The 27,065-nt window shown below is 51.3% G+C and overlaps 1 protein-coding gene across 1 annotated transcript in view; it reads right to left on the reverse strand.

Moving 5' to 3' along the window:
- The window catches only part of LOC141116756 (methanethiol oxidase-like), a 105,390-nt gene extending 79,636 nt beyond the window's left edge, over positions 1-25,754 (reverse strand). The window contains exons 1-2 of the mRNA XM_073609161.1: positions 25,701-25,754; positions 15,951-16,007 (exon numbers count right to left, since the gene is read on the reverse strand). Of these exons, the coding sequence (XP_073465262.1) occupies positions 15,951-16,007; positions 25,701-25,704 (61 nt within the window). The 5' untranslated portion in view covers positions 25,705-25,754. The remainder of the gene's footprint in view (positions 1-15,950; positions 16,008-25,700) is intronic.
- Between the last annotated feature and the right edge of the window lie 1,311 nt (positions 25,755-27,065).

A 27,065-nucleotide genomic window follows, 5' to 3' on the forward strand; every position in this document is an offset into this window, starting at 1 on the left:
TTTGGCTTTAGCCTGAAATACACCAACACAAACCCTTATATTAAAGCATATCCATAAACATGATAAATGATTAACGGCTTTAACCTTTAGACAAGAACAATCACCAGCTGCCCAAGAGAAGGAGCTAACCCTTTAGCTCTTATACTTGTTACCGCAGCTTTCCACAGTGACTCTCCCCCACTGAGTCACTATATACAGATACAACAAAACACACTTTCCTTAATACCATAAAAATAAGGAGTGGCGCAGGCTCCCTTGCACCCCCCTCAGGGAAGCAAGCGAGGGAAAAACCAAGCCCTTAGATAAAGTACAGGGACCTCTGCCCCTGCTTACCTGAGCCTGGCTGGTGTTAGTGGCTCCTGCTCCTGCCACCGCCGTCTGCTCCTCTTCCATCTTGGCAAAGCTGTAGCGGTGTCCGGCTACTTTTTTTTTTTTTTAAATTTTCCCGCTCCTTACGCCGCTGCGCGGACCGGAAATGACACCAGCTTGAGGCCGCCTCCTTCCCCTTGCGTTCCAGCGGTCGGAACCGGAAGCCGCGTTGCGCCTCCGGAAGTCCCGCCTCCGGCCGGAGTGATGCGTTCGCCTCCCGGGACAAGCACGGAGGCTAAAAAAAAAAAAACAGAGGAGACGTCGCTCTCACCTCTGTGAAGCACGCCTCCTCCTTCCAGCCTGCAGCCTCCGGTCTGATGAGGGCGGGACCTCCTGCAGCCCGAACCCTCGTCGGGTATGAAGGGGAGCAGACACTAAGAATCCCCCTCACGTAAGGGGAGATGCTGGGCTGGCCTGAAGAGAAAAAAAAAAAGACAAAGTACACAGGTTGATAAGAAATATGTAAAGAATTACAAGTGATATCAACATTTGCCTTGTTCCTTATATGCTTTTTTCTAGCTAAAATGGCGCTGACTTGTTTATGCAACCTGCTTATTTCCGACTAACGCCTTAAACCATACTTAAAAGAACTAGCAAAAGTTTACCATATTAGGGCATATTGTGAAAGGACTCTGGTTTTTTGACAATAAAGCTAACAATGCACCATGAGTCACCAGTGTGCCTTAGCCAATGGCAGCTTGCCAAATACTGCTATAAAATGACATGTGTAAAAGGGTTCCTGTGTGACTCCATAGATCGATTGTTTTTCTCTTGAGAGAAATATTTCCTGCACTGTTCCTTTTGCTGCAAAAATCATGAGACTAACTCTCGCTCTTTCCTCCTCATGTTTAACATTACTGCTAACTTTATGTGGGGAGTCTTGATATTTTTGCTTTACTGTGATCCAAGGGTTGCTAGTCTGGTGGTTTACAGGTTGATAAAAGGCCTGCTTTATGATCTGTCTGGCTGCAAACTTGTGGTTAAAAAAAAAAAAAAAAAAAACTGGACTCACTCACTCCTTTCCCCCCTCATGGACACCTAAGTGCACTTCCTGTTTTGTGTGTGTAAAAAAAAAAAAAAATATGATCAGAACGTTAAGAATACTGTTTGTTTTGACCAACTGTACTTTGTAGTAAATAAGGTAAAAGGTATAAGTTGTTTTATATGTATGTGTATATATATATATATATATATATATATATATATATATATATATATGTATATGTATATTTATATATATTTATTTCCTGTTTGGAGAGTTTGAAATTTGTTTGCTGTTTTATATAAATTTTGGCAAAGTTCGAGAGTAGAATTACCAGTCTTGTATTCTAAACTCAAGGAAAAAAAGTATGGATTAGAAATGGCGGAATACTGGTTTGAGCACGCTAGAATTAGAGTAGAAGGAAGGAGAACAAAAGAGAAATGCCAAGCCCAACTGCCCCTAGTGGACAAAGAGGCAGACAAAATGGTCAGCCCCTAACTATGATTGTTTTTAGACCATGGACTGAGACTGACATGCAGAAGGCTACCGAGCATATTAAATATCCTAAGTTTGGGGCCCCAAACCAAATCATTGAAAATATGGAAGGTCTGAGGAACAGTTATAGGCTAAACGGGGTCGAAGTGGAAAGGGCCTTAAGGAGGGTTCTAGGATCAGATTGGGCATCAGTAAAGGGAAATTGGGACCCCTGTGTAGCAACCAGGGGCGGATCCGGGGGGGGGGGGGGGGTAACGGGGCAATTGGCCCCTCCGAGAAATGCGGGTGTGTCAGAGAGCCGGCGGGCGGCTCCATAAGTGACAGAGCCGGCGAGCGGCTCCGTAAGTGAAAGAGCGGCTCCATAGGTGACAGACTGAGCCGGCGAGCGGCTCCGTAAGTGAAAGAGCCACCGGGCGGCTCCATAGGTGACAGACTGAGCCGGCGAGCGGCTCCGTAAGTGAAAGAGCCACCGGGCGGCTCCATAGGTGACAGACTTAGCCGGCGAGCGGCTCCGTAAGTGAAAGAGCCACCGGGCGGCTCCATAGGTGACAGACTGAGCCGGCGAGCGGCTCCGTAAGTGAAAGAGCCACCGGGCGGCTCCATAGGTGACAGACTGAGCCGGCGAGCGGCTCCGTAAGTGAAAGAGCCACCGGGCGGCTCCATAGGTGACAGACTTAGCCGGCGAGCGGCTCCGTAAGTGAAAGAGCCACCGGGCGGCTCCATAGGTGACAGACTTAGCCGGCGAGCGGCTCCGTAAGTGAAAGAGCCACCGGGCGGCTCCATAGGTGACAGACTGAGCCGGCGAGCGGCTCCGTAAGTGAAAGAGCCACCGGGCGGCTCCATAGGTGACAGACTGAGCCGGCGAGCGGCTCCGTAAGTGAAAGAGCCGCTGGGCGGCTCCATAGGTGAGAAAGCTGCCAGGCGGCTCCGCAGGAGAGAGACAGTGGGCTGGCCCGGCGGCTCAGTTGGTGAGATGTGCCGGCGCCGCTCGATGTGTGAGCAGGCTGCTGGCCAATCAGGGAGCCGGCGGGCGGGGGAGCAGAGAGATGACAACATCTTTCACCGCCCGGCGCCCGCTCTGCATCCCTGCAGTTCCCCGCTCACCATGCAGGCAGCTGCGGCAGCAGAGAGATTATATCATCTTTCTGCTGCCTGTCTCTGGGACACAAGAGACCACCTTAGCAGGTGGCAAGTGACAATCTTCATCTGGTGACAGGCGACCTGGCAAGTGACAATCCGCAACATGTGGCAGGCGACGTGGCAAGTGACAATCTGCATCTGGTGACAGGCGACGTGGCAAGTGACAATCCGCAACATGTGGCAGGCGACGTGGCAAGTGACAATCTGCATCTGGTGACAAGCGACGTGGCAAGTGACAATCCGCAACATGTGGCAGGCGACGTAGCAAGTGACAATCTGCATCTGGTGACAAGCGACGTGACAAGTGACAATCCGCAACATGTGGCAGGCGACGTGGCAAGTGACAATCTGCATCTGATGACAGGTGACGTGGCAAGTGACACACTCGGGGCTCCCTCTGATTCTGCATTATGGTGAGTTAAACTATTTAATTTTTTATAACAATGTAATAATAGTAATAATGCGCTTCAATCATCCTGACACCATAACAACCATGGTGCTATAATAATTGAAGCGCCAACACCAGCCATTTCCCCGATAGATGTACCCCAAAAAAATATATTTTCTGGCAGTGCCCCTCCCGGGACTAGACTCTGGATCCGCCCCTGGTAGCAACAGTGCCTCCTCAACAAAGAGGGGAACCACTAGCCCTTGATAGCCAAGATTTGACAGACAGATTGACTGCCTTCTATCAGAGATGCAATCTCCGATGGGTATAACGAACTGACTGGCAAAAGATTAATATGACTGTACAGGAAGACAAGGAAAGTGTCAGTGATTATCTAAATAAACTACGAGAAGTTTTTAAAGTGTTCTCTGGGCTCCTCGAAGCTGAGGATGTGAATAGTGCATATCAACAACAGCTAAAGATAGCTTTTGTTAATGGATTAAAACAGGATCATAAGGATTACATTGTTAAAAACATGGTTACTTACTGAACTGCATCAGTTTTAGACGGTTTGCAATATGTTAAGCATTCTGAGAAGTATTTGAAAGTGATGGAAAAAAAAAATGTGAAAGTAAAGGTTTTTGTGCAAGGTGATGAAGGAGATACCCCCTTAAGAAGGAAGCAGAGGAGGGTATAGCCCCTGCAAATACCCCTCTTTTTCCTGTTAAGAAGGCTCTGCCTTCCACAGGCTGGAGAATGGTGCAGGATTTACAAGCTGTTAACCAGGCAGTTATACCAAGGGCATGAGGTAAATAAAACTAAACTCCAGTTGTGGCAACAGCAGGTCAAATACTTAGGGTATAATAACTCAAAAGAAGGTCGATACCTGGATGAGGAGAGAATTTGAGCCCTCCACCAGGTGCCGAAGCCAGAAACGAATGATGTCTTTTTTGGGCATGACAAATTTTTGTAGAGCTTGGATTTCTGGGTATTCAATACTGACCGCGCCCCGTTGGTCCATACATTTGAGCCAAGCACGACACCTTTCCTGTATGACAATACTTTTGACACAACCTCACTTAACAATACAGAGATGTACTACATTAAACCCATCCACACTAACACCACTTCCTACTGATGATCATAAACATGGCTGTACTGCTGCCATCACTGAAAAGGTACTGCCATGAAGTGATTGGAAAGATGTACCGTTATCTAACCCTGACATGACACTTTTTGGTGATGGCTCCAGTACAAAAAATCCAGATGGCACAAGTGTAACTGGATATGCAGAAGTGACACATGACAGAACAGGAAATCATAGAGATAGATCATACAGTCCTTACTAATATACAGCAAAATGTATCCCCTGGGGAGAAACAATATCGGAAAACAAAAGGTTGCACAACAATAGATAACATCTACACATCACCTGAAGGAAAGCTGGTATTGTCAAAATCCTTATTTAGGTATGCAGCAGTATTGACACATGGAGTAACTCAAGTCTCAAACAGGGGGATGACTGAGATGTTAAATAAGGTATGTACAGCCTATGGCTTCACAAACTACTGAAAAAACTTTTTGTTCCCAATGCATTATATGTGCAAGACACAATGCTCAGGGAGGCATAAGAGCACGGAAAGGGAAGTTCCTCACACCGCAATATCCATTCCAACACATTTGCATGGATTTTATTGAATTAGACAAATGTGAAAAGGAAGAAATATTGTTTGGAAATCATTGATGCATTGACCACATGGGTAGAGATATTCCCCACAGGACGTCCTGACGCCTTAACAGTATCCAAAGCCTTACTAAAAGATATCATTTCACAATTTGGGATACCAGAGAAGATTTATAGTGACAATTTATTTTTATTTATTTATTTATTTATTTATGGTACTTATATAGCGCCGTCAATTTACGCAGCGCTTTACATATACATTGTACACTCACATCAGTCCCTACCCTCAAGGAGCTTACAATCTAAGGTCCCTAACTCACATTCATACATACTAGGGACAATTTAGACAGGATACAATTAACCTACCAGCATGTCTTTAGAGTGTGGGAGGAAACCCACGCAGGTACAGGGAGAACATGCAAACTCCAGGCAGGTAGTGTCGTGGTTGGGATTTGAACCAGTGACCCTTCTTACTGCTAGGCGAGAGTGCTACCACTACACCACTGTGCAATGGTCCACATTTTGAAAATCAGACCATAAAACACCTAACAGAAGTGATGGGTATAGAAGTAAAGTATGACTGTGCATATCACCCTCAGTCAGCAGGGCTCGTAGAAAGACATAATGGGATATTGAAGAGCAAGCTAAAAAAGGCTATGGAAGAGACAGGAAAAAATTGGATGTACTGTCTCCCACTAGCTATTTTAAGCATGCACATCACCCCCACTAAGGAGGGGCTGAGTCCATTTGAAATGATGTATGGTAGACCTTATAAAATACCTTTATTACCAAATGAAACCCACACAGAGGAAGAGGAGAGAACCTTAGCAGAATACATGTCAAGGTTATTAAAACAGAAACAAATTAACCAAGAGTGTTCCATTCCAGAAGGAGAGCCCATAGGAGAAGACAAAGTACAAATTGGGTCCTCGTCAAGGTGATCAGAAAGAAGCATTGGCGCTCCCCTAAGTGGGACGGGCCATATCAAGTACTCCTTACTACTCCCACTGCAGTAAGAATTGCTGAAAGGACTATCTGGATTCACCAATCCCACTGTAAAAAGGTAAAAATATAGGCATAGTAGGGACAGAAAGACTGAAGGAGGGGGAAAGTCCAAATACAAAGGGAGGCAGATAAAAGGTCTGCTTGTCTCAACCTTGGTGAAGAAAAGGCCCTATCTAGGCCCCCCTCACTTCAGATAGGATGGTAGGGATTTTGTTCCTCATGGGAGCATTGGTGACTCTAGGAGAGGCCTCAATACGAGGAGGTAGGAGACACGGGAGGATAGTGGAACCAATAAATTGGGAAGAGACAGGAAGAGCATTGAACCTCACCTTTGTTGAAGGAACCACCAGTACCATACAGATGGATTTCTGCCACGTGACAGATTGTGGAGATAAGGTAGAAGCAAGTAAGCTGACCTGGGCAGATAAGTACGCATGCTACCTGGCTGGAACTACCGGGTGTACTACTTGGGATTCAGTCATGTGGACAACTGCAGCCCAGGATTGGGGATATGAGATCCCAGCAGCAGGAGATTTAAAGAATAGATTAACCATAACTAAAAGCAGCCCACTCTCCCTGTACAGAGCCAAAGAATTGCAATATATTATTGATTTCCCTGAAGGACCCCAAACTAGAAGATCAGAGGTTATACCATGTAGGAGCTTGGATATCAGGAACTGACACTTTGGGAAATCTCTTCCTTGAAGTCAAACCAAGGAATGAGACAAACAAGAAGAAAGAATTAGATAACGAGGACCAATTTAAAGTAGAGGTATTAGGACCCACAATGAGATTCACCAATCTCACAGTGGAAGAAACTATAACATTAGAAACAGGATACCAGGATAAGAATGAATGGCTTGAATGGTTAATCTATACTGCTAACACCATTAAAAAAGAGAACTGCTTGGTCTGTGCAGGGGCCAGACCCCAGCTGGCTACAGTGCCTTTTCCCTTAAATAACAATATAGATCCAGATGGTTTAGGGTGTATGCTAAAGCTATATCAAGAAACATACAAACCTGATACCAACACTCCCTGTCACACGTTAAGTTTGTTGTTTCCCCAGGTTCAGAGACCTCAGATAGCCCATGCTGTCACGGCATACCCTGGCAACTTTACTTATTTTGCACTTTGAATGAGAGTGGCACAGATTTGGGGTCTTTACCGGATGACTACTGCATGGAGAGGATTAACAAAATTGTAAAGGGAGAGGGTGACAACTGGGTTGAGCACGACACCCAGAGGGCAGACGTCTGATGGTTATGAGGAGACAAGAGGCTCAGAGCGAGCATCCCAGCCAATTCCCGAAGGGATTGTGCCCTGGTACAGCTGGTAATGCCTCTGCGCTTACTGTCAGAGTCTCCATGGAAGAAGGGTCACCGGAGGAGCAGAAGGGACACCTCTCCTGCGGGGTCTTTTGACCCCCAGATCTATATAGATGAGATTGGGGTTCCGCGTGGAGTGCCGAGCGAGTTCAAAGCTAGGAATCAAGTGGCAGCTGGATTTGAGTCTCTTCTCTGGTGGGTGACAGTAAACAAAAATGTTAACTGGATTAACTTTATATACTATAACCAACAAAGGTTTGTAAACTACACCAGGGATGCAATTAAGGGATTGGCAGAGCAATTAGCCCCTACCTCTCTGATGGCATGGCAGAATAGGATGGCATTAGATATGGTCCTAGCAGAAAGAGGAGGGGTCTGTAAAATGTTTGGTGGTATGTGTTGCACTTTTTATTTCTAACATTACAGCTCCTGGAGGAACCGTGACTAGAGCCCTCGAAGGATTGACAGCTTTATCAAACGAATTAGCGGAAAACTCGGGTATTGATGATCCATTCACAAATTGGCTTGAAGGTTGGTTTGGGAAATGGACTGGACTTGCCAAGTTCAAGGACTTGCTAAGGTCTGAAAACCCAGTTGTGGAACGGACCTGCACTGAAGTAATAAATTGAGGAAGCAAATATAGATATCAGAGGAGGGAATGATAAGAAATATGTAAAGAATTACAAGTGATATCAACATTTGCCTTGTTCCTTATATGCTTTTTTCTAGCTAAAATAACGCTGACTTGTCGTTTATGCAACCTGCTTATTTCCGACTAACGCCTTAAACCATACTTAAAAGAACTAGCAAAAGTTTACCATATCAGGGCATATTGTGAAAGGACTCTGTTTTTTTGACAATAAAGCTGACGATGCACCACGAGTCACCAGTGTGTCTTAGCCAATGGCAGCTTGCCAAATACTGCTATAAAATGACATGTGTAAAAGGGTTCCTGTGTGACTCTGCTGGAACTCCTTGCTGTGTACAGAGTTCACCCCTATGTATCGATACATTTGTAATAAATCGGTCTTCTAATCAACATGACCGGAGTTGACTGATCAGTGAGAGAATGGAATTTTACTGAAACAAGTATGCCCCATACTGTCTCCACCTGGAGAGAGAGAGCGTAGCACACCCTTGGTTCCCTGCAGCGCTTCCACCATGGTCGGAGGAAACACTACAACTGAGGCCATGGAGGAAGTGTCCGGTCTATAAAGAAAACTGACTGCAGTGTTTCCTGGGAAAGTGGGTAGAGCTCAGGGGCGGACTGACCATTCGGGCACTCGGGCACTGCCCGAGGGCCCCATGCCACTAAGGGGCCCCATCAGGGTTGCCGGCCTCAATAAAACCAGGGACAGTATGTAAAAATCTGTGTTTTTTTAAAAAAAAATCCCAAGATTATAGCTGCCCCGCCTCTCCAGTACCTTTTCAGTGTGTGTGTGTGTGTGTGTATACTGTATGTGTATATTGTGTATTCTGTGTGTGTATACTGTGTGGCCCCATAATCTATTGCCTGGGGCCCCATAATCTCCTATTGCCTGGGGGCCCCATAAACTTCTCCTATTGCCCGGGGGCCCCATGAGTTGTCAGTCCACCCCTGGTAGAGCTACACTCTCTCCAGGTGCTATCCTGAAAGACGAGGTGAGAAAAAAAAAAAAAAAACAGAACAGTATATAAAATAGAAGAATATAATTAAAAAAAAAAAAAAGAGAAGAAGAATAGAAAATAAATCAGAACAAACATTAAAGGAATGGAAAAGAAAAATAAATTAATTTGGATGCCGATTAGAATTTTCCAGATTTGGAAAATTTGAACCGAACTAGAAAACGAATAAACAAAATTAAATTTTCTAAACGAAATTATTGAAATAACCTAATCAAAAAAAAAAATTCTAATGTCTAAAGGGGCGTAGAGGTGAGGTGGTGGTGGGCTGCTGGGTGAGGGGTCAGTAGGTGACGGGATCTCCATTATACAAGGCAGTCGTCGTCCCCCCCCCCCCCCGAGGCGCCAGCGTTGTGTTGATAACATTTATGAGAAGTTTATGATGAGATTGCAGCGGGTGAGAAGTCATCGCGTCATTAAAAAAAAAAAAAAAAATTTAAATTAAAAAAAAAAAAGTTTACAGCTTAATGGCGGCACACAAATCAAACCTTTCCATGGCCATTATCAGTGGTGGCTGGTGCTAAAAATTTCGGGGGTGGGGGCAGCAAACCAACATTACCCCCCTTGACCCCCCCAAGACTCCCTGGCCAATCGGGTCTCAGGACTCGCTCCCTGGCCAGGAGGAGAATGAGGAAGACAATAGCGAATACGCTATTGTCACACAACTGGGAGGGATCGGGGTGCAGTGCCCACCCTTTTCTTAAGCCTATTAGAGCCTCAGACTCTAATCACATGCTTCAAAAAAAACCACACATTTAAAAAAAACCCATTGGAATCCATGCATCTGGTGCCCTATATGTAGATTAGGGGGCCGGGCGTATGGATTAGGGGTGGGGGGCGGCACCCCTGTGCCCTTATATGCTTTACTATAGACCCAGTGATGTCATCACCGGGTCTCTGTGCAGTGCAGGCAGATCAATAGCTGGTGGGAAGAGCTTCCCAGCACTCCTTTTAAAAGCCCTCAGCCCTGAGGCAAGCGGTGGGAGGAGTTATGCAAATATCAAAATGCCCTCGATGGTCGGGTGTCAGTCTGGGAGGAGTGGGCGTTCCTAGGCAGGGCTGTATTTGCATAGGTAACGCCCACATGTGATGCTGAGCCTCCATGATTGAAAGAACTTATGAACGTCCTCCAGCCAGGTAAGGGAGCGGGGCTCTATCCTACTTGCTGCAGCTTCTAGTGCACATTGTGCAGTGAAATCAGAGGAAGCCGTGTCAGTCCAGGGGGAGGAGCCGGTACACCCGAAGGAAGGAAAAAAACCTGTATGTCCTTATGGCAGCAGCTTGGGGGGGGCGGAGCTATTCTCTCACCCAATCAGGGTCATTATACAGCCACTCACCCGGCATCTCTGGCAGCGCCCAGCCCTCCACCTTCTTATTTGGCACCTGGATGACCTTCTCAGCCGCCCATTTTCCATCCTGTAGGGGGGTTTGTAAAAATAAATAAATTAATAAATAAATAAAAAAACAAAAACAAAAAAACACGATGCAGGTAAGAACCTGCAGGAAAGCCAACATCCCACCACTCAACAAAGTCGACCTGCAGAAGATACTTTTTTTCCCAATAAAACATTGAGCCCCCATCCCCCACAACCACTCACATCCGTCTTGTAGAAGCGGAAGATGGAGGAGCCGAGCGCACAGCCGACGAATCCCTGCGCAGCGTCCGGGTCGTGCAGGAATCGGATCTCCAGAGGAATCAGTCCGTCCACCCCCAGGTCCAACGTCTGTATGCGGGTGTGCTTCGTCCAATCCCACACGTGGAGACTCTGACCGTAGTGTCCTAGTATAGAGCAAGAAGGTGATTGGAGGAGCAAAGGTCACATGACTGGGGGGGTGATTGGGGGTATAATAGAAGGACAGAGGGGTGATTGGAGTATAACAGAAGGACAGAGGGGGGATTGGGGTATAATAGAAGGACAGAGGAGGGATTGGGGTATAATAGAAGGACAGAGGGGGGATTGGGGTATAATAGAAGGACAGAGGAGGGATTGGGGTATAATAGAAGGACAGAGGAGGGATTGGGGTATAATAGAAGGACAGAGGGATGATTGGGGTATAATAGAAGGACAGAGGGAGGATTGGAGTATAATAGAAGGACAGAGGAGGGATTGGGGTATAATAGAAGGACAGAGGGATAATTGGGGTATAATAGAAGGACAGAGGGGGGATTGGAGTATAATAGAAGGACAGAGGGATAATTGGGGTATAATAGAAGGACAGAAGGAGGATTGGGGTATAATAGAAGGACAGAAGGAGGATTGGGGTATAATAGAAGGACAGAGGGAGGATTGGGGTATAATAGAAGGACAGAGGGATGATCGGGGTATAATAGAAGGACTGAGGGATGATCGGGGTATAATAGAAGGACTGAGGGGGGATTGGGGTATAATAGAAGGACAGAGGGAGGTTTGGGGTATAATAGAAGGACAGAGGGGGGATTGGGGTATAATAGAAGGACAGAGGGAGGATTGGGGTATAATAGAGGGACGGGGGGGTAGTAATGGATGAATTTGGCTCCCAGTAGTCCCGTCTTCTACTGATCTTTACCCCTTTTACCCTTCTATACCCCTCTTACCCGCCTCCACATCCTCTATGTTGAACCCTTTGGAGAAGATCTTCGGCGCTCCCATCTCTGTGCTGATCATGACGTTGTGGCGCAGTTGGTACCAGAAGTCGTAGCCGAAAGGCGTAGCGTTGCCCTCCACCTCCCAGTTCCCCTTCACCTCGAACGTCTCTCCATCCAACAGCACGAAGCCTCCTGAGATACAGAAACCGGTTGACGTTATCCTCATGGAAAGTCCATTAAGACTTTTAAAAAAGACAAGAAATGCTCCGGGCCAAAAATAAAACCCGGAGGCCCACCGGGCGCAGAAGATAGCGCTCACCTTTGCCGTTCCCGGCGGGGTCCCCCAGAGTGCTGATCATGATCTCTCCGCAGCCCAGGCAGTGCGGGGTGTGCAGGTACCCCAAGCCGCACTTCTTGTGGACCTCCTCCGGCTCAATCACCTGTAGAGAGGAGAATCCCAGTCAGGTCAAAGCCGGGCAGTGCCGGGACAGGGTCGTCCAGCCCCCAGGGTAAAAATGCAGAATTGCACCCCCCTCCCCTACTAATAATACATGCCGTAGAATGAGTGTACCACCCTGTGTCCATATTTTGCTTCACTGCGCTCAGGGCAACCTCCCCTCTTGCCCACCACTTGTCCCGGCCCTGCATCCAGGCACATACATGGGAGCCGCCCAGCCAGTCCTGAGAATTACACAGCTGCGCCAGCCTCCCAACCTTACCTCTCTCTACTGCAGTTATGCAATCAAAACCTGGGAACTTTCCCTAATTTGGCTTTCAAATCCTTCTCCTGGGCCTCAAGATTGCCAGGAGCTTCCCCTAAACTCTCCTCTACACCGACAAGGTCATCCCCCCTCCATCAGCATGTTCCCTTCAGCACATGTGCATGCAGCACTCCTGATTGGCTCTAAGTATTGCCCCTCCCTCTCTCAATCCAAGAGCTGCTGTCCAGGAGGCAGATATAAGGACAGGTTCAGGTACTCACATTAACTTCCTATAGAAATACCTGGAACGATGATATGGTGGTTATAGGAGGGAGGGGATGGTGGCTCCCCGGGATGGTTTAGTTAGAGGAAAGACAAGTTAGTAAATGGACAAAGAGGACCGGACGAGCTGATTGGAGGGTGCCCACCTTGTGGATGTGGGGGGCCCTGCGATCGGTGCCCACGTCCACCACGTAGATGCGGGAGGAGATGACAGAGGGGAGGATGAGCTTGTCCCGGACTTTGGTTACGTCCCCGAAACAGCTACTGCAGGTGTTCCAGCCGGAGTGGTGGAGCTCATCGTTCAGGTTGGGCATAGGCAGGCGGTGGATGACCTGGAAGGAGGAGCAGGTGAGTCATAGCTGGTATCTGGAACCTCACCTGTAGGATACCTGCCTGTCTGTACCCACCTACTTACCACGTGAGCATCTGTCTGTACCCACCCCTTTACCTGGGGACGGAAAGTATTCAGACCCCCTTAAAATTTTTCACTCTTTGTTATATTGCAGCCATTTGCTAAAATCATTTAAGTTAATTTTGTTTCCTCATTAATGTACACACAGCACCCCATATTGTACACACAGCCCCCCATATTGTACACACAGCCCCCCATATTGTACACACAGCACCCCATATTGTACACACAGCCCCCCATATTGTACACACAGCCCCCCATATTGTACACACAGCACCCCATATTGTACACACAGCACCCCATATTGTACACACAGCACCCCATATTATACACACAGCCCCCCATATTGTACACACAGCACCCCATATTGTACACACAGCACCTCATATTGACAGAAAAACACAGAATTGTTGACATTTTTGCAGATTTATTAAAAAAGAAAAACTGAAATATCACATGGTCCTAAGTATTCAGACCCTTTGCTCAGTATTTAGTAGAAGCTCCTTTTGATCTAATACAGCCATGAGTCTTTTTTGGGAAAGATGCAACAAGTTTTTCACACCTGGATTTGGGGATCCTCTGCCATTCCTCCTTGCAGATCCTCTCCAGTTCTGTCAGGTTGGATGGTAAACGTTGGTGGACGGCCATTTTTAGGTCTCTCCAGAGATGCTCAATTGGGTTTAAGTCAGGGCTCTGGCTGGGCCATTCAAGAACAGTCATGGAGTTGTTGTGAAGCCACTACTTCATTATTTTAGCTGTGTGCTTAGGGTCATTGTCTTGTTGGAAGGTAAACCTTCGGCCCAGTCTGAGGTCCTGAGCACTCTGGAGAAGGTTTTCGTCCAGGATATCCCTGTACTTGGCCGCATTCATCTTTCCTTCGATTGCAACCAGTCGTCCTGTCCCTGCAGCTGAAAAACACCCCCACAGCATGATGCTGCCACCACCATGCTTCACTGTTGGGACTGTATTGGACACGTGATGAGCAGTGCCTAGTTTTCTCGACACATACCGCTTAGAATTAAGGTCAAAAAGTTCTATCTTGGTCTCATCAGACCAGAGAATCTTATTTCTCATCATCTTGGAGTCCTTCAGGTGTTTTTTTAGCAAACTCCATGCGGCTTTCATGTGTCTTGCACTGAGGAGAGGCTTCCGTCGGGCAACTCTGCCATAAAGTCCCGACTGGTGGAGGGCTGCAGTGATGGTTGACTTTCTACAACTTTCTCCCATCTCCCGACTGCATCTCTGGAGCTCAGCCACAGTGATCTTTGGGTTCTTCTTTACCTCTCTCACCAAGGCTCTTCTCCCCCGATAGTTCAGTTTGGCCGTACGGCCAGCTCTAGGAAGGGTTCTGGTCGTCCCAAACGTCTTCCATTTAAGGATTATGGAGGCCACTGTGCTCTTAGGAACCTTAAGTGCAGCAGAAATGTTTTGTAACCTTGGCCAGATCTGTGCCTTGCCACAATTCTGTCTCTGAGCTCTTCAGGCAGTTCCTTTGACCTCATGATTCTCATTTGCTCTGACATGCACTGTGAGCTGTAAGGTCTTATATAGACAGGTGTGTGGCTTTCCTAATCAAGTCCAATCAGTATAATCAAACACAGCTGGACTCAAATGAAGGTGTAGAACCATCTCAAGGATGGTCAGAAGAAATGGACAGCACCTGAGTTAAATATATGAGTTTCACAGCAAAGGGTCTGAATACTTAGGACCATGTGATATTTCAGTTTTTCTTTTTTAATAAATCTGAAAAAATGTCAACAATTCTGTGTTTTTCTGTTAATGAGGGAAAAAAATGAACTTAAATGATTTTAGCAAATGGCTGCAATATAACAAAGAGTGAAAAATTTAAGGGGGTCTGAATACTTTCCATCCCCACTGTATGTACCCTCCCCCTTCCTATAGTGAGCACCCATTTGTACCCGCCCCCTTACCCTGCTGACCACCTGGCTGTACCTGCCCACTTACCCTGCACCCTTCCCCAGGGGGGCACCCGGCTGTACCCTGCCATCTTCCCCAGATGAGCAGCTGTCTGTACCTGACCCCCTTCCTGAGATGATCACCTGTGTCCATAGTGGTCTATACCCACCCACTTACCCTGCTGACCACCTGGCTGTACCCTGCCCCCCTTCCCCAGGGGGGGCGCCTATCTATACCCACCCCCTTCTCTTATTGAGCACCTCTCTGTACCTGCCCCCATCCCCCTATGAGCAAATGTCTGTACTCGCCTATTTCCCCCAGTAAACACCGGTCACAGCCATTCCCTGCCAAACAAATCTCAATGTTGTGTTTACCAAAACATATCAGAAAATTCCAACCCACACTCCACCTGTAAACAAAATATACCTTTTGGGTGGGACAGCCCTTCATTAGTCATGAATGCAGTTTCAGGACCCTCCCCCGAGGAACAAACATGCTATGAAATTCATGAGCCTCACCTTGGAGTAATGGGGAGATTTGGGGTCCACATCCACCGTGGCCAAGGAGTCAGGCTTGTTGTTGCCGGTGTTGCGGTAGATGCAGGCGACGTAGATCAGCTCCTCTCGGGGGCCTGTACAGGACAGACGTGGTGAGTGGTGGGATACAGGGGACCACAGATAACCCCGGGTCATAAAAGAGGTTCAACTTCTTATTCTTGGTTGGAACAAACAGGAACCTAATTTGTTTCTACCCAGCAAATGCTGCAGAACTTAGAACTGCCTGAATCTGAGCTGCTCCAAGATTCAGCAGGCCCTTTCACAGTGCCTCTGAGTGAGGCAGCAGCCTCTGTTCACATCTTGCCTCTCTCTTACCTACAGAGGGCAGAGCTGAAACTGGGGAAAACCCAGCAAAGAGGACCTGTCACGTATTCAAAATATCTACACTAAAAGCCTGCAGCTGTACTCTGATTCTCCCCCACCCCCCCTATCACCCCTGGGCTCACAGCAAGGGGCCCCTACCTTTCATGGCATCCAGAGGAGACTTGTATCCGGGTCCACATGATCCACACTTAGTAGCTGGAAAGCAATAAACAGCAAGAATTGGTCACAAGATGCCCCCATAGCTCTGACATATACCGCAGTGCTGTACAGAGAACACAGAGCCAATCACATTATTCTCTGTACCAGAGGAGCTTACACTCTATTGTCCCCTCCCCCACAGTCATACACTATTATACATTTATATAACTCTGACATATATCGCAGTGCTGTATAGAGATCATTGAGCCAGTCACATCAGTCTCTGTACCTTGGTGGTGGGTGGCTGTGGGCGGTCAGGCGGTAGGGTGGATCAGGCGGTAAGGTGAGTCATGCGGTAGCATGGTGGGTGGCATGGTGGTGGGCGAGTCTGGCGGTAGGGTGGTGAGTGGCTACGAGGGCGGTCAGGCGATATGGTGGATCAAGCAGTAGGGTGGTAGGTGGCTGTGGGCGGTCAGGCGGTAGGGTGGATCAGGTGGTAAGGTGAGTCAGATTGTAGCATGATGGGTGGCATGGTGGTGGGCAAGTAAGGCGGCTGCAGGCGGTATGGTGGATCAGGCGGTAAGGCGAGTCAGAAGGTAGCATGGTGGGTGGTAGGGTGGTGGGTGAGTCAGGTGGTAGGGTGTATCAGGCGGAAGGGTGGTGGGTGGCTGCGGGCGGTCAGGTGGATCAGGCGGTAGGGTGGGTCAGGCTGTAGGGTGGGTGGCTGCGAGCGGTCAGGTGGATCAGGCGGTAAAGCGAGCAAGATGGTAGCATGGTGGGTGGCATGGTGTTAGGGTGGTGGGTAAGTCAGGCGGTAGGGTGGATCGGGCGGTCAGGTGGTAAGGTGAGTAAGGCGGTAGGGTGGCGAGTGGCTACGGGCGGTAGATTGCTGCGGGCGGTCAGATGAATCAGGCAGTAGTATGGTGGGTGGCTGCGGGTGGTCAGGCGGTAGGATGAATCAGGCGGTAGTATGGTGGGTGGCTGCGGGCGGTCAGGTGGTGGGTTGCTGCAGGCGGTAGGGTGGATCAAGCGGTAGGGTGGTGGGTGAGTCAGGCGGTAGCATGGTGGGTGGCTGCAGGCGGTCAGGTGTGTCTGGCAGTAGGTGGCTGTGGGCGGTCAGGCGGTAGGCTGGATCAGGTGGTAGGGTGGTGGGTGGCTGCAGGCGGTCAGGCAGTAGGGTGGATCAGGCGGCTGCAGGTGGTAGGGTGGTAGGTGGCAAGGCGGAAGGGTGGATCAGGCGGTAAGGCGAGTCAGGCGGTCGGGTGGGTCAGGCGGTAGCATGGTGGTAGGGTTGTGGGTGAGTCAGGCAGCTGCAGGTGGTAAAGTGAGTCAGGCGGCAAGGTGGTGGGTGGTTGCGGGCGGTAGGTGGCTGTGGGTGGTCAGGTGAGTCATGCGGTAGGGTGGATCAGGCGGTAGGGTGGAGGGTGGCTGCGGGCGGGTAGGTGGATCAGGCGGTAAGGCGATTCAGGCAGTAGCATAGTGGGTGGCTGCGGGCAGTCAGGCGGTAGGCTGGATCAAGCAGTAAGGTGAGTCAGGTGGTAAGGAGAGTCAGGCGGTAAGGAGAGTCAGGTGGTAAGGCGAGTTAGGCGGTAAGGCGAGTCAGGCGGAAAGGTGGGTCAGGCGGTAAGGTGGTGGGCGAGTCAGACGGTAGGGTGGATCAGGCGGTAGGGTGGTGGGTGGCTGCGGGCGGTCAGGCGGTAAGGCAAGTCATACGGTAGCATGGTGGTTGGCATGGTGGTAGGGTGGTGGGTGAATCAGGCGGTAGGGTGGATCAGGTGGTAGGGTGGAGGATATCTGTGGGTGGTAAGGTGGTGGGTGGCTATGGGCAGTCAGGGGGTAGGGTGAGTCAGGCGGTAGGGTAAATCAGGCAGTAGGTGGCTGCGGGTGGTCAGGCGGTAAGGTGGTGGGTGGCTGCGGGTGGTCAGGTGGATCAGGTGGTAGGGTGGTGTATCAATTAGGCGCTAGGGTGATGGGTGGCTGTGGGCGGTCAGGCAGTAGGAGGGTGGGTGGCTGCGGGCGGTCAGGCAGTAGGAGGGTGGGTGGCTGCGGGCGGTCAGGGGGATCAGGAGGAAGGGTGGTGGGTGGCTGCGGGCGATCAGGGGGATCAGGCGGTAGGGTGGGTCAGGCTGTAGGGTGGGTGGCTGCGAGCGGTCAGGTGGATCAGGCGGTAAAGCGAGCAAGATGGTAGCATGGTGGGTGGCATGGTGTTAGGGTGGTGGGTAAGTCAGGCGGTAGGGTGGATCGGGCGGTCAGGTGGTAAGGTGAGTAAGGCGGTAGGGTGGCGAGTGGCTACGGGCGGTAGATTGCTGCGGGCGGTCAGATGAATCAGGCAGTAGTATGGTGGGTGGCTGCGGGTGGTCAGGCGGTAGGATGAATCAGGCGGTAGTATGGTGGGTGGCTGCGGGCGGTCAGGTGGTGGGTTGCTGCAGGCGGTAGGGTGGATCAAGCGGTAGGGTGGTGGGTGAGTCAGGCGGTAGCATGGTGGGTGGCTGCAGGCGGTCAGGTGTGTCTGGCAGTAGGTGGCTGTGGGCGGTCAGGCGGTAGGCTGGATCAGGTGGTAGGGTGGTGGGTGGCTGCAGGCGGTCAGGCAGTAGGGTGGATTAGGCGGCTGCAGGCGGTAGGGTGGTAAGTGGCAAGGCGGAAGGGTGGATCAGGCGGTAAGGCGAGTCAGGCGGTCGGGTGGGTCAGGCGGTAGCATGGTGGTAGGGTTGTGGGTGAGTCAGGCAGCTGCAGGTGGTAAAGTGAGTCAGGCGGCAAGGTGGTGGGTGGTTGCGGGCGGTAGGTGGCTGTGGGTGGTCAGGTGAGTCATGCAGTAGCATGGTGGCTGGTAGGGTGGTGGGTGAGTCAGGCAGTAGGGTGGATCAGGCGGTAGGGTGGAGGGTGGCTGCGGGCGGGTAGGTGGATCAGGCGGTAAGGCGATTCAGGCAGTAGCATAGTGGGTGGCTGCGGGCAGTCAGGCGGTAGGCTGGATCAAGCAGTAAGGTGAGTCAGGTGGTAAGGAGAGTCAGGCGGTAAGGAGAGTCAGGTGGTAAGGCGAGTTAGGCGGTAAGGCGAGTCAGGCGGAAAGGTGGGTCAGGCGGTAAGGTGGTGGGCGAGTCAGACGGTAGGGTGGATCAGGCGGTAGGGTGGTGGGTGGCTGCGGGCGGTCAGGCGGTAAGGCAAGTCATACGGTAGCATGGTGGTTGGCATGGTGGTAGGGTGGTGGGTGAATCAGGCGGTAGGGTGGATCAGGTGGTAGGGTGGAGGATATCTGTGGGTGGTAAGGTGGTGGGTGGCTATGGGCAGTCAGGGGGTAGGGTGAGTCAGGCGGTAAGGTGGTGGGTGGCTGCGGGTGGTCAGGTGGATCAGGTGGTAGGGTGGTGTATCAATTAGGCGCTAGGGTGATGGGTGGCTGTGGGCGGTCAGGCAGTAGGAGGGTGGGTGGCTGCGGGCGGTCAGGCAGTAGGAGGGTGGGTGGCTGCGGGCGGTCAGGGGGATCAGGCGGAAGGGTGGTGGGTGGCTGCGGGCGATCAGGGGGATCAGGCGGTAGGGTGGGTCAGGCTGTAGGGTGGGTGGCTGCGGGCGGTCAGGGGGATCAGGCGGAAGGGTGGTGGGTGGCTGCGGGCGATCAGGGGGATCAGGCGGTATGATGGTGGGTGGCTGCGGGCGGTCAGGCGGTGGGGGGGTGGGCGAGTCAGGCGGTGGGATGGTGGGCAAATCAGGCGGCTGCGGACGGTCAGGCGGTAGGGTGGTGGGTGGCTGCCGGCAGTCAGGCGGATCAGGCGGTAGGGTGGTGGGTGGCTGCGGGCGGTCAGGCAGTAGGGTGGTGGATGAGTCAAGCGGTAGGATAATGGGTGGCTGCGGGCGGTAGGAGGGTGGGCGAGTCAGGCAGCTGCGGACGGTCAGGCAGTAGGGTGAATCAGGTGGTACTGGCTGCGAGCTGTTGGGCAGTAAGGAGGTGGGTGGCTGTGGGCGGTCAGGCGGATCATGCGGTATGGTGGATCAGGCGGTAGGGTGGATCAGGTGGTCGGGTGGTGGGTGCCTGCGGGCGGTAGGTGGATCAGGTGATAAGATGCGGTGTGCCAGTAGTCAGCGGGTTGTGGGTAAATAATTGTGTAGACTCTGGGAGGGGCACACAGGGTGTTGGCATCTGCCATATAAGATTGCTCTGTGTGGGGAGAGATTACAGGGCGGGCACAGGAGCGTGCTATAGATGCCAACACAGGAGATTATAGTTCAGGGGCACAGAGGAAAGGGGCGCCCCCTATGTGAATAGAGGAAAGGGGCGTTTGTTATATGAATAGCGGAGGGGGCGTGGCTGACAATGCGATATCCAATCCATGTGATTGTTTTCCTCATGGATTCTGATAAATCATGTGTAGGGGATCGATTAGCTATAAATTGATAAATGGGATTGATCTATAAATTGATCCATTGGATCAGAACACGATGAAATGTTACAATCGGATCTTTGTTGGGATTCCGCTATGATTCCGCGGATTGAGCGCTGGGATCGGCCCGGGAGAAGGAGGTTTTTCGCTCAGTCCGGGCTCTATAGTGCTCAGCAGCAGCTCTGGGCACTGAGTGAGATTGCTGAGTAATCAGCGGTGGAAAACCCCCAGTCTGATTTAGCATATTCTAAAATGTCTGTAAACCCCCAATGGATGGACGATGTTTAAGGCACGCCAAAGTGACCTCTCAACCATTATTACTATAGGAGGTCATTTCAGCATGCCTAAAGGGTCTATAAACCCTCAATGGACGGGGGGGGAGGTGTAAGGAACGCTAAAGTGACCTCATAAATCAGGATTACTAAAACTGGAGAGTACAAAATCTGGTACAGCTGTGCATGGTAGCCAATCAGCTTCTTCCAACCCTGGACAAATGTTTGTGATTGGACCCTGATCTGTGATTAGTTGCTCGTCCGTGATTGGACACTCGCCTGTGACTGTTCCCTCTCATTGGTGGGTGGACCCCGCTCACTGCCCAGATACCCAATGGGGGCGCCTTAAATGATGTGCTCCCCTCCTCATAATGCCATCTGCCTGGCTGTCGGGGGATCCACTCACTAGCCAATCAGGAGTTGTGACTTCAGTGGTTGCAGCGTCAGAGGAGTTCCATGTCCCGGGACCTCATTCTCTGTTCTTGGACCTTCTGAAAAATGCCACCCACCCCGAGCAAGGAGCAAGTGAAGCCAGAACTCCCAACCTGCCAAATTCCCCCCCAATCCGTGTGTCAGCCAGGGGGGGTTAGCATCTTCAGAAGGAAGTCAGAAGGCTCCCCCATGACAGGACAACAAGTATGGATTCTGGGACATGCAGTTCCCACACAAAACGGCCCCATAGACTGGTATGTAGGGAGAAATACAAGTCCCAGCAGGCTTTGCTGACAGGAAAGTAAACAACTCCATTTTGTGTCCTGAGGTAAAAGTCAGTGGATGGAGTGAGAGAGACACAGACGTGATCTGAGGGGCTGCTGTTACCTAAGGAGGGGATCCATCCCGCCACAGCTCCAGAGGTCGGTGTGCTGATCCTGTCACGGTTCCGGGAGTTGGACGGCAACGGACATCCAGCCTGAGAGGGATCCCGGCTATATCTCTAGGTGTTCCTGAGGGCGTGGGCCGATCCCGTTACAAGGTGGCCAGTCGGGCCTTTCAGGGAACTGGTCTCTTGATCCTTTGGTCGCAGGACGGGTGAGTGGGCGTTTGCCCATCTTTAAAGACACGAGGCAACATTGCCTCACCAGTGCCCACATTTATAGGAACACTTGCACCCTGCTGAATAGTCACTACATCTCATTTTTGCCTACCAGGATACTTTCAAGTACCCCTTTGTTTATACTGCTCAACAGGACACCAAGTGCACCAACGCCAGGCTAGCCGAAGATCCTGGATATCTCCATTGTGAGGACCCTTTCTGTTACTCTTATCAGTAATTTAGTAATTCTAGTAAACTACCTTTAAAGAGGAACTCTCACGTTATCAATCGGCAAGATTTCTGGCTCCCTGGTGTCTTCTATACAGGTAACAAGCTGAGATTAGGAGCACTCTCTTAAAGGGATTGTTCCTTATCTCAGCTTGTTACCTGTATAAAAGAGACCTGTCCACAGAAGCAATCAATCAGAATCCAATCTCTCCACCACAGGGCCATCTTAATAACATCATGGGCCCCTGGGCAAAGTAATGCTATGGGGCCCGTACAAGCCTGCCCAATTTACGCATCTCACACCTGTACGCTCTCAGCCCCCCTCACACCTGTACGCCTCCCAGCCCCCCCTCACAAACCTGTACGCACTAAGTACCCCCCTCGCACCTGTACGCTCTCAGCCCCCTCACACACATGTACGCTCTCAGCCCCCCCCCACACACACACACACACATGTACGCTCTCAGCCCCCCCCCACACACACACACATGTACGCTCTCAGCCCCCCACACACACATGTACGCTCTCTGCCCCCACCCACACACATGTACGCTCTCAGCCCCCCCCCACACACACACACACACACGTACGCTCTCAGCCCCCCCTCACACACACATGTACGCTCTCAGCCCCCAGAGGGGGGCAGCAAAGAGCCCCATGTCAGCTCAATGTCTCACTCACACATTCCAAAATCCAGCGCAGGCACGGAGCTCTCCTGCACCCGCCCTTGCCTTCTCCCATCCCCGCCAGACAGCCGGGCCCTTAGTGTATGGGCTGTACCCCTGATGGCAGCCCTGCCCCCGGACTGCCTGTGCTTGCTAAGCCTGACTCCCTTGCCCCACTGCTTCTTCTATTTGGTTCACCTGGGGCCCCTGGGCAGTGCCCATGGGTGCCCGCTCACTAAGATGGCCCTGCTCCACCATGGAAAAGACCAAAGGGCTGTCCAAGGGTGTCAGGGACAAGACTGTAGACCTACACAAGGCTGGAATGGGCTACAAGGCCATCGCCAAGCAGCTTGGTGAGAGGGTGACAACAGTTGGTGCGATTATTCGCCAATGGAAGAAACACAAAATAACTATCCATCTCCCTTGGTCTGGGGCTCCATGGAAGATCTCACTTCGTGGAGATTCAATGATCACGAGAACGGTGAGGAATCAGCCCAGAACTACACGGGAGAATCTTGTCCATGATCTCAGCTGGGACCATAGTCACCAAGAAAACAATTGGTAACACACTACACCGTGAACGACTGAAATCCTGCAGCGCCCGCAAGGTCCTCCTGCCCAAGAAAGCACATATACAGGTCCGTCTGAAGTCGGCTAATGAGCATCTGAATGATTCAGAGGAGAACTGGGTGAAAGTGTTGTGGTCAGATGAGACCAAAATTGAGCTCTTTGGCATCAACTCAACTCGCCGTGTTTGGAGGTGGAGGAATGCTGCCTATGACCCCAAGAACACCATCCCCACCATCAAACAAGGACGCCCCGTGTCTGCTGACCCCACAGATGGGGACGCCCCACGTCTGCTGACCTCACAGATGGGGACGCCCCACGTCTGCTGACCTCACAGATGGGGACGCCCCACGTCTGCTGACCTCACAGATGGGGACGCCCCACGTCTGCTGACCCCACAGATGGGGACGCCCCACGTCTGCTGACCCCACAGATGGAGACGCCTCGTGTCTGGTGGCTGCGGGCGGTCAGGCGGTAGGGTAAATCAGATGGTAGGTGGCTGCGGGTGGTCAGGCGGTAAGGTGGTGTGTGGCTGTGGGCGATCAGGCGGTAGGGTGGTGGGTAAGTCAGCCGGTAGGATTTTGGGTGGCTGCAGGCGGTAGGGGGTTCAGACAGCTGCAGACAGTCAGACGGTAGGTGGCTGCAGGCGGTCAGGCGGTAAGGTGGTGGGTGGCTGTGGGCGGTAAGGTGGTGGGTGGCTGTGGGCGGTGAGGTGGTAGGGTAAATCAAGCAGTAGGGTGGTGGGTGGCTGCGGGTGGTCAGGCAGTAGGAGGGTGGGAAAGTCAGGCAGTAGGTGGGTGTGTGTCAGGTGGCTGCAGGTGGTCAGGCGGTAGGGGGGTGGGTGGCTGCGGGCGGTCAGGCGGTAGGGTGGTGGGTGAGTCAGGCGGTAGGGGGGTGGGCGAGTCAGGCGGCTGCGGATGGTCAGGCGGTACGGTGGTTGGTAGCTGCGGGCGGTCAGGCAGGTTGAGTTAGGCGGTAGGGTGGCAAGTGGCTGCGGCCGGTCAGGCGGTAGAGTGGATCAGGCGGTAGAGTGGATCAGGTGGTCGGGTGGTGGGTCGCTGAGGGCGGTAGGTGGATCAGGTGATAAGATGCGGTGTGCCAGTAGTCAGCGGGTTGTGGGTAAGTAATTGTACAGACTCTGGGAGGGGCACACAGGGTGTTGGCATCTGCCATGTAAGATTGCTCCGTGTGGGGAGAGATTACAGGGCGGGCACAGGAGCGTGCTATAGATGCCAACACAGGAGATTATAGTTCAGGGGCACAGAGGAAAGGGGCGCCCCCTATGTGAATAGAGGAAAGGGGCGCTTGTTATATGAATAGCGGAGGGGGCGTGGCTGACAATGCGATATCCAATCCATGTGATTGTTTTCCTCATGGATTCTGATAAATCATGTGTAGGGGATTGATTAGCTATAAATTGATAAATGGGATTGATTTATAAATTGATCCATTACAATCGGATCTTTGTTGGGATTCCTCTATGACTCCGCGGATTGGACGCCGGGATCGTCGCGGTCCGGCCGGGAGAAGGAGGTTTTTCGCTCAGTCGGGGCCCTATAGTGCTCAGCAGCAGCTCTGAGCACCGTGTGCGATTGCTGAGTAATCAGCGGTGGAAAACCCCCAGTCTGTTTTAGCATATTCTAAAGTGTCTGTAAACCCCCAATGGATGGACGATGTTTAAGGCACGCCAAAGTGACCTCTCAACCATTATTACTATAGGAGGTCATTTCAGCATGCCTAAAGGGTCTATAAACCCTCAATGGACGGGGGGGTGTTGGGGGGGGTGTAGGGAACGCTAAAGTGACCTCATAATCAGGATTACTAAAACTGGAGAGTACAAAATCTGGTACAGCTGTGCATGGGAGCCAATCAGCTTCTTCAAACCCTGGACACTCGTTTGTGATTGGACACTGATCTGTGATTGGACACTCATTTGTGATTAGTTGCTCGTCCATGATTGGACGCTCGCCTGTGACTGTTCCCCCTCATTGGTGGGTGGACCCCGCTCACTGCCCGGATACCCGACGGGGGTGCCTTAAAAGATGTGCTCCCCTCCTCACAATGCCATCTGCCTGGCTGTCGGGGGATCCACTCACTAGCCAATCAGGAGCTGTGACTTCACTTACCGCATGCTGGTTGCAGCGTCAGAGGAGTTCCTTGTCCCGGGACCTCATTCTCTGTTCTTGGACCTTCTGAAAAATGCCACCCGCCTGGCTGTGACTTCAACACCCACCCCAAGCAAGGAGCAAGTGAAGGCAAAACTCCCAACCTGCCTAATTCCCCCCAATCCGTGTGTCAGCCAGGGGGGGTCAGCATCTTCAGAAGGAAGTCAGAAGGCAGTGCAGCCTCCAGGACTCCCCCATGACAGGGCAACAAGCATGCAGCCAGTGAAGTCACAACTCCCCCCCCCCCTCTGCATGTTTCAGGTCATTTGGAAGCCAACAGATCAGCATGACAACCAGGTGGGGGGGGGACTCATCTCCCCTCCACACACGCTGCAATCACTCATCAGGCTGTCAGACAATGGAGGGAAAGAGAACCTCCCTACAGGACACCACAGAGGGTCAGAAAGAGGAGAGTCAGAGAGAAGGTGGGGGGCTGATGAAGAGTCTCACCCATGTCGCTGCACGCTCTCTCAGTGTTCCCAGTTGCTGATCGACCCGTGATCAGATACTGAGCTCACCCAACACACTGCTTAAATAGACTGGAGGAGGCATGGGGTGGAGCCAAGGAGGGGCCAGGGAGGGGGGAAGAGGGAGGGGGGGTCCAGGCACTGATCATCACTGAATGCAGAGTGAGAATCCAAAACTTTCCATTCTGTGCCCATTATGAGGGGTTCCCACCATCCCTGTGATGAGTTTCCGGATCTGTACACCCGCTGTGCTCATTATGAAGGGTTCCCAACATCCCTGTGCTGCGTTGCTTCTCTTTTCACTGTCCAGTCACAGGTTGGGGGCTTGTCCGGGATGACCTAGGTTTAGGGGAAAGTGCTGGCCACTGGACTGAGGACACCTAGTGGCAGAAAACAAGTACTGCTGGGGGGGTTTGTGGATTGAACGTGAACATTGCAACAAAAGTAAATTCATCTTGAGATAGATAGAGTTGTGATTTAAGGTGGTAGGTGACCCAGGAAACTGTATAAAGCAGACTGTCCAGTAATAAGGTGTAGCGGGTATTGCAGCCAAAGACTTACATTAACACAGATGACTGCATGTACAAGAGGGGAGAGAGCTGGCTGTCATGTCTGCATGGGCTTCCCCCCCCCCCTCCTCCTTCTTCCTGTTTTCACTGACTGAGTAATGTAATGTGAACTGACACACACAGAGCTGTGCATTCAGCAGCCTCTCTTGTGCCCCTGTTGGCCAGAAGAAGAAAAACAATTAAAGGCACAGTTACAACAGCCAATGGGAGAGACTGTACTGAACTGCAGGGAGAGCTGCAATGGATTCTGGGACATGCAGTTCCCACACAAAACGGCCCCATAGACTGGTATGTAGGGAGAAATACAAATCCCAGCAGGTTTTGCTGACGGGAAAGTAAAAGACTCCATTTTGTGTCCTGAGGTAAAAGTCAGTCGATGAAGTGAGAGAGACACAGACGTGATCTGAGGGGCTGCTGTTACCTAAGGAGGGGATCCATCCAGCCACAGCTCCAGAGGTCGGGGTGCTGATCCCCGGACAGCTCCAGAGGTCGGGGTGCTGATCCCCGGACAGCTCCAGAGGTCGGGGTGCTGATCCTGTCACGGTTCCAGGAGTTGGACGGCGACGGACATCCAGCCTGAGAGGGATCCCAGCTATATCTCCAGGTGTTCCTGAGGGTGTGGGGTGATCCGGGTACAAGGTGGCCAGTCAGTCCTTTTTCGGGGAACTGGTCTCTTGATCCTTTGGTCACAGGACGGGTGAGCGGGTGTTTGCCCATCTTTAAAGACACGGTAGTCAGGCAACATTGCTTCACCAGTGCCCAAATTTGTAGGAACACTT

The sequence above is a fragment of the Aquarana catesbeiana genome, linkage group LG13 (genome assembly GCF_042186555.1).
Source record: "Aquarana catesbeiana isolate 2022-GZ linkage group LG13, ASM4218655v1, whole genome shotgun sequence".
Taxonomy (NCBI): Eukaryota; Metazoa; Chordata; class Amphibia; order Anura; family Ranidae; genus Aquarana; species Aquarana catesbeiana.